Source organism: Glycine max, unplaced genomic scaffold (assembly GCF_000004515.6).
Source record: "Glycine max cultivar Williams 82 unplaced genomic scaffold, Glycine_max_v4.0 scaffold_327, whole genome shotgun sequence".
Lineage (NCBI taxonomy): Eukaryota > Viridiplantae > Streptophyta > Magnoliopsida > Fabales > Fabaceae > Glycine > Glycine max.
Window position 1 is genome coordinate 8,420 of NW_024464847.1, and position 7,889 is coordinate 16,308.

At 36.1% G+C, this 7,889-nt stretch overlaps 1 protein-coding gene across 2 annotated transcripts in view; it reads left to right on the forward strand.

Moving 5' to 3' along the window:
• The window catches only part of LOC100811703 (SNF2 domain-containing protein CLASSY 1), a 7,349-nt gene extending 2,192 nt beyond the window's left edge, over positions 1-5,157 (forward strand). For both annotated transcript variants that reach the window (XM_014773270.3, XM_006595789.4), the window contains exons 4-7: positions 194-1,741; positions 1,830-1,976; positions 2,417-4,342; positions 4,853-5,157. In XM_014773270.3, coding sequence (XP_014628756.1) covers positions 194-1,741; positions 1,830-1,976; positions 2,417-4,339 — 3,618 coding nt within the window. In that variant the 3' untranslated portion in view covers positions 4,340-4,342; positions 4,853-5,157. The remainder of the gene's footprint in view (positions 1-193; positions 1,742-1,829; positions 1,977-2,416; positions 4,343-4,852) is intronic.
• The last annotated feature ends 2,732 nt before the right edge of the window (positions 5,158-7,889 follow it).

Below are 7,889 nucleotides of genomic sequence, written 5' to 3' on the forward strand. Positions count from 1 at the left end.
TTTCTACTTTATGTTTGTATGTTTAACTAGGCATCACTGGCTTTTCCCCTTTCTTGGTTTTTTTTCCGTGCAATACTTGGTCTGTGCTTATTATTATTATTGTTGCTGCTTGGACAAGACCTCTGTTTTAATTTGAGAATGTTAGTTTCCAAAATGTCAAGGATTTACAGTTTCTTTCTTTTTTAAACTACAGGTTTGGGCTGATGCCAAAATAAGCTCTGTACAGAGAAAACCTCATGACTCTGAGTGCTCGTGTCAGTTTTATGTCAACTTTTATGTTCATCAAGGTTCACTCGGTGCAGAGCTAAGAACTCTCAGTAGGGAGATCAAAGTGGTTGGAATCAATCAAATATCCATCCTCCAAAAACTTGAAAGTACTCCTTGTGAAAATCAGCACTACCGGTGGGCATCATCTGAGGACTGTTCCATTATATCACACACTAAATTGCTTCTGGGAAAAGTGTTATGTGATCTTTCATGGTTAGTTGTTACCACAGCTTTAAAGAAGGTTTCAATCTGCGTAAGATCTCTACAAGACAAGCTAGTGTATCAAGTTTTGGGAAGGGATACTGTTAGCACTTCATTGAACAATGAATCTCACATTGATGTTGTGAATTTCAAAACAGACAAAGGCATGTTAGTACCCATTGTTTCTCAAGTAGCTACACTTAAAACCAAGAGGGTTGATCCTGAACAGGAATCCCATGAAGATAAAGAATCACCATCTTACAATGTCGAAGGCTTAAGGCGTTCCAAACGTCGGAATGTACAACCTGAGCGTTACCTTGGTTGTGAAAAAGTTTCCCAGATTGATGTTGGTTCTTTTAGAAACTTACCACCAGTTAAGATAGACACTTGGAAAGATAATGATATTGATCATGAAATGTATATACCATTAGCCGGCCTGTTTCGTTGGCAAAAGAAGTGTCTAGAAGGGGATACTGACAATCATCAAAAGGTCAAGAAGGTGAGTACATGCCGGGAGCTTGTGGTGTACAAAAGGAAGAAGACTAAATCCCAGAAAGTGAGGTCAGGAGGTGATGATCAGAATGAACATCAAAATCATCTGGCTATTATTCCTCTTCCTGCTCAACATGATCCGGTAGAAGTTATACATTGTGATGATCTATATGACAAGGTTACTAGAAGTTATGGTAATGAATCCTCTGAAATTTCTTCCAAGTATCATCATCTAACTGGTACCACTTCAAAGAAGAACGATGTTAAATTGTTAACTTTTGAGTCTCATTATCATGCTGCAAAGTCAGATGATGGAGAAAAGAGTGATGATTTGTCATGGAGATATCATTATAGTTATGGCGCCCCTAAGTCACAGAGGAAGGGTTTAAGTGATCTGGATGATATGGTGAATCTTGGAAATAAATGGGAAGGGATTAGTTCCAGTAAAGTAGTTAAAGGGAAAAAACACCGTACAACATATTTTGGAAGTAGAGATCATGGAGAAGAAAAAAGATACAATTATAAAGACAGATCCTTAAATGCAGCTGCCTACAAGGATTTGATAAATTCATACTTGAAGAATATTAATACTAGACCAACCAATGAAGAACCAGCTATTGCTGACCAGTGGAAGCAAACGGAAACACCAAGCAGCATTGGGCAAAAGACAGAAACTGAGGTGCTCCGCAAAGAGGAGGCGGAAGAAGAATCTGAAATGGATATGCTGTGGAGAGAACTGGAAGTGTCATTGGCATCATGCTATCTAGAAGAAGACACAGAAGTATGTGTCAATTTGGCATTTGATTTCCCCTATTTGTTTGTTTTGTTTTGTTTTTCCCAAGGCTAATTCTGTTCAACTATTTAATCAGGATTCAAATGCTGCTGTTTTCACTGAGACTCTGGAAAATCCGAATGCAGGTTGTCCTCATGATTTCAGAATGAATGAAGAAATTGGAATTTACTGCTATAGATGTGGCTTTGTGAGCACGGAGATCAAATATATTACACCTCCCTTTGTAAGTGTAGTTTAAAACATACAAAAAATCTCATTGGGTTTGTTTGCTCTTAAGTGAATTTATATGTAATTTTCTTCTATGCATGTATTGGTGGCCAGTTGGTCATATGTTCGAATCCTGAAACAGTTGCTTTGCATATGCATGGGGTGTGTTTGCATACAATGACCCTCCCCCATACCTTCACGAAGCGAGGATTATGGCTAAGTAACCTTGTGATATGACTACGTAGCTGAGCTGTTCAATTTATGAGAAGGGCTCATAAAACTTGGCTACTTGTCACATGTAAATTCGCCATCTTGATGCATAATGCATTAGGCAGATATTTTTTCTGTTTGCAAAATCATCGTAGAATTTGTACATGATATTAACCTCATTCCCCTGTTTTGGGATAATTTGTCTATCTCCCCAGTCTGTATCTGATTAACTTCTTGTTATTGTAGATTCAACATTCAGTGTGGCACCAAGAGGAGAAGCAGATCCCTGAAGAAGATTCAAAGACCAAGGCTAATGAAGACGATGACATTGATCTCTTGCCAGCTCTAGACTCTCCTGAGAAACCTGTGTCTCAAGAAAATGATAACGTTTGGGTGTTAATTCCCGAACTTAAAGCAAAGTTGCACGCCCACCAGAAGAAAGCATTTGAGTTTCTTTGGCAAAACATTGCAGGGTCCATGGACCCGGGATTGATGGAAGCAGCATCCAAAAGAAGAGGTGGCTGTGTGGTATCTCATACTCCTGGAGCGGGAAAAACTTTTCTCATCATTGCTTTTCTTGTTAGCTACTTGAAGTTATTCCCAGGGAAGAGGCCATTAGTCCTTGCTCCAAAGACAACACTCTATACTTGGTACAAGGAATTTATCAAGTGGGATATTCCTATACCAGTGTATCTGATTCATGGTCGTAGAACCTACCGTGTATTCAAGCAGAAATCCTCGATTGTTATTCCTGGAGTTCCTAAGCCCACTGATGATGTCAAGCATGTTTTGGATTGCCTTGAGAAGATACAAAAATGGCATTCGCACCCGAGTGTTCTGATCATGGGTTATACTTCATTTTTAACATTGATGCGAGAGGATTCAAAGTTTGCACATAGGAAATACATGGCTAAGGTATTGAGGGAAAGCCCTGGGGTCATGGTGCTGGATGAAGGGCACAATCCTAGAAGCACCAAATCTAGGCTGAGAAAAGTTTTGATGAAAGTGCAGACAGAACTGAGAATACTGCTTTCTGGCACATTGTTTCAGAACAATTTCTGCGAGTACTTCAACACTTTGTGCTTGGCAAGGCCAAAGTTTATTCATGAAGTACTGAAAGCATTGGACCCGAAATACAAGAGGAAAGGAAAAGTGGCAAAAAAAGCGAGTCATTTATTAGAGTCGCGAGCTAGAAAATTCTTCTTAGACCAAATTGCTAAGAAAATTGACTCAAGTAATGGTAGGGAGAGGCGGAAGGGTCTAAAGATGTTGAGAAATGTGACAAATGGTTTCATTGATGTGTATGAAGGTGGGAGTTCTGATGGTCTACCTGGTTTGCAAATTTATACATTGCTGATGAATTCAACTGATACACAGCACGAGATTTTGCATGAACTGCACAAGAAAATGGCCAAAGTCAATGGATACCCTCTGGAGCTAGAACTTTTGATAACTCTAGGTTCAATACATCCTTGGTTGGTGAAATCAGCAGTATGTGCTGAGAAATTTTTCACTCAAGCGCAATTGATGGAGCTAGAGAAATGCAAGTTTGATCTGAGAATAGGGTCCAAAGTAAAATTTGTTTTGAGTCTTATCTACAGGGTTGTCAAGAAGGAGAAGGTTCTTATATTTTGCCACAACATTGCACCTGTTAAGTTATTTGTGGAATATTTTGAGAAGTACTTTGGATGGACAAAAGGTAGGGAAGTGTTGGTGCTAACTGGGGAACTAGAGCTGTTTGAAAGGGGGAGAGTGATGGACAAGTTTGAGGAGCCTGGTGGAGTAGCAAAGATACTACTTGCTTCAATCACTGCTTGTGCTGAAGGCATTAGTTTAACAGCTGCTTCAAGAGTGATCATGTTGGACTCAGAGTGGAACCCTTCAAAAACAAAGCAAGCCATTGCCCGTGCCTTTCGCCCCGGTCAGCAGAAAGTTGTTTATGTTTATCAGCTCTTGGTGACAGGTTCATTGGAGGAAGATAAGTACAAAAGAACCACTTGGAAAGAGTGGGTTTCAAGCATGATCTTCAGTGAGGCCTTTGTGGAGGACCCTTCTCAGTGGCAAGCTGAGAAGATTGAAGATGATATACTCAGGGAAATGGTTGCGGAGGACCGGTCTAAATCATTCCATATGATCATGAAGAATGAAAAAGCTTCTACCAACAAATAAAAGGTAAATAATACTCTTTACCTATGAAAATCAAACATCTTTACCTATAAAAACACCTATGAAAAAGCTTCTACCATTAAATCTCTTACATTTGCAATTGTCTGCAATTTGCATACTATTTAGGCTTGTATTATAACATTCAAATTTAGGATGGAACATGCATCATGTTTGACCAACTTTTGTGATTTTACACAATGTCCTTCAGCATATGGGATATTGCTAAATGTTCATCCTTGATTACCACAGGCAGCTGATCTTAATTTACACCTAGATGATTAATTATAAGCTGATAGATTACTGTTTAACAAATCTTTTAAATATGCAAATATGGTTCTTGGATAAATGAGAAAGTGTGTAAAGTGAGAAGGTAAAAATGTATAATTGCAAATGTGTTAAAGAGGTATTTCAATTCAAATCACTAGTGAATGTACCTTCTCATTTTCGAGCATATATTCTAAAAATGAATAAATTCAAAGAAACTAATTCAAGTCACACTTACCTTGCTCAACACAGGACCATCCGAAGCAGCAAGAGCATCAATAAGGGACGCAACCCCACATCTCAATTCTCAACAAGCTTCTTTATGGAGGTTTGCTTTCGGTTTGGGGATAGATAGGATCCAAATATCAACATCATGATCACCCCAGTCCAAATGGGACTGATGGCAATTGAGTTATATAGGTGTTGCCAAATGTTCAACATTTCAATCTCTTTCCTCTTTGGTGAAGGTGAGATTTAATATCCATCATTGCTTAATTTAACAAGCATAACTGCAATCTGTTCCTTCATTCCTAATCAATTCAACTTTGCTAAGTAAACATTTGCAAGTCTTCAACTTTCACCTCTTTTTCATGGTTTAACTGCTTTCACCCGTTTCTGATTATATTCTACAATAATCGATTTCTAGATCTCCGCTTTAGTATCGTAATAAGCTTGCGCCAAAAATTCTTAAGTATTATGAATAGGACAATGTTTTATGAGCAACATAATGGTATAATAAAAAGTTGTTTCCTTTGATTATGAGGCGTATTTTTTTTATGCGCGAGTATAAAAAGAAGATCAAAATTTAAGAGAGGACTATTTTTTTTTGTTACAAAAGAGAGAACTAATGGTATACCGTGTTATGTTTTTTATTTTCAGATAATGGAAATTATCATCAACACTGAACACAGAACACATTCTGTTATAGGGATTATAAACATCTAATTAACTGTACCAAACACTAGTTAAGTATTAGTTGAAGTATATATCTAAGACATAATTAAAATACTTTTTTTATCATGAAGTGTTAGAATAAATTAGTATAAGATAGTTTCCACTTAACCAATAATTTTGAATTTAAGTGTTGGATATATATTTGTGTGGAGAATTTTATCACTTATAATGATTTTGATTCAAATTGTCGAGGATGTGTGGTCTAAAAAAAAATTCTTTAACGAATTGTTTGTGGGAGGAGGAAATAGAAAGGAAGAAAACAAAAGAGGACAAAATTCAACATTTTATTATTTTTTTCTTTAGTTTCTTTTTAACCAAATTACAAAAATTATTTTTCCCTCTCTGTTAATTCACTTAATCAATCATGTAAAAATGCACCGCACCGGGTAAACTAAGCACCGGTTGAGCTTGGATGGTATGCTAATAAAACAGTAAATATATTATTAGTTTAGAAATTATCTTGAAAGCGCACACACATCATCGCCAGACATTAGATTTGATAGTAATTTATTTATGTGATCACTTTTCTGACAGAGAATAAAGTATCAGGGTTATTATATTTTTATAATAATTAGAATAAATTACACTATTTTAAGTATCAGGGGTACCTTAAAAAAAATATCAACGGTTTCTTAAAAAAATATCAACGGTTATACTTTATTTCATTTTAACATGACCAAGCTTTTAGGAATTCTTACTCTTGTGATTCATGATTAACTTTGGGAATCACTTTTGTGACTTTAAAAGAGAAAAAAAAAGATTTTGGATGAATTTTCAAAACTAATCATAAGGTATCTAAGATTTTATTTTATCCTCTTAAAATCAATAACAAGTGTATCAGTATTTTCAAGATCATCGGGTGATCGTTTGAACGAACCACCCAATAACAAAGGTGTTTAGAAAACCTGAATTTTTTGGAAGGATGATAGCATGATCCGTCAAACCTTCGGAGTTTGAAATTAAGTATGAACCAAGAGGACCAATCAAGGCCCATTGCCTTGGAGATTTTCTCAGTAAGTTACACCCACCATTAAAGACTGAAGACACATGGTGGACGTTGCACGTGGATGAATTGTCGAATCATCTTAGGAGTGAAGTTAGAATTATCTTGGAAGGGTCCATAGGTTTAATCTTTGAACAATCCCTCAAATTTGACTTATCAAACAACCAAATCGAGTACGAAACACTCATTGCTGACCTATTCCTAGCACAGTAGTTAAGAGCAAAGAAGCTATTGTGCTAAAGTGATTCCAAATTGGTTGAAAACTGGTTGACGAGAGCTTACAAGGTTAAGTATACCTTGCTTTCAAAATAAATAAAAAAGCTAAAAAATTTATTGTGCAAAGTTTTTTTTTTTTTTTCAACTCTCAACGGGAGATTACACACACGAATACTCTAGGTAGGCGTCCTTGAACCTAAATTAAGGAAACCTATTAGAACAATTACCATGGCAAGCACAAAACAATTATTTTTTAAAGAACAAAATTCGATTTACAAGTACTATTTACACTCAATCCATGAATCCTTTACACAACCAACACTATTTTTCTCATGGACGATAATCAATTATACTATACATATAATCAATTATCAACTCCATTATTAGCATATAAACACAAATCAACAAATTGAACACACAAAATCAATTATTGAATGAGATAAAAGTAATCTATTAATAGCAACACAATTAATTAGAGCGATCTTCCAAGATGGAGAAATGGTGCAAAACTTAAAAGAAGGAGCAATGACAAGAGGCTTTGAAGAAGGACTAGCGACACAAGGTTTCAAAAAGGAGGAACAGCGCTAGGCTTCTACCACGAAAAAAAAATATATGCATGGAAAAGAGAAAGATACTTTTAAAAAATGATAGAATAGTTGTCAATTTTCAATTTATTTCCCCTTTTACTTGCGACCAAATAAAAGTTAATAAGACTACTAACTTTATAATTCTCTTCCCTTTCAATCATACCAAACAATATAAATTTTTAACATTATCCATATTTTCACTCCCCTACTCAATTTTCACACTATTCTTGCACAACCAAACAAAGTGTAGAGTGAAAATATTGGAGCAGCCAGACTACAAAGATTAGCCTTACAAATTACAATGATGAGATATACAAAGTGTATGAAACGCCTTCCTCCATATCCATTGAGTTTTCAGATCCTTCTAATCAAGTAGCTAGACAACTCCGAAATATACCCGTTTGCCTGTTCAAGAATGAAACACAAACTATCTAGTACTGACCAACTCAAATCTTTTCCAGTACAAACAGCGGTTGATTGTATAACAGAAGATTCGATTTCAGCTAAATATAACCTTCTAAATTCCTGG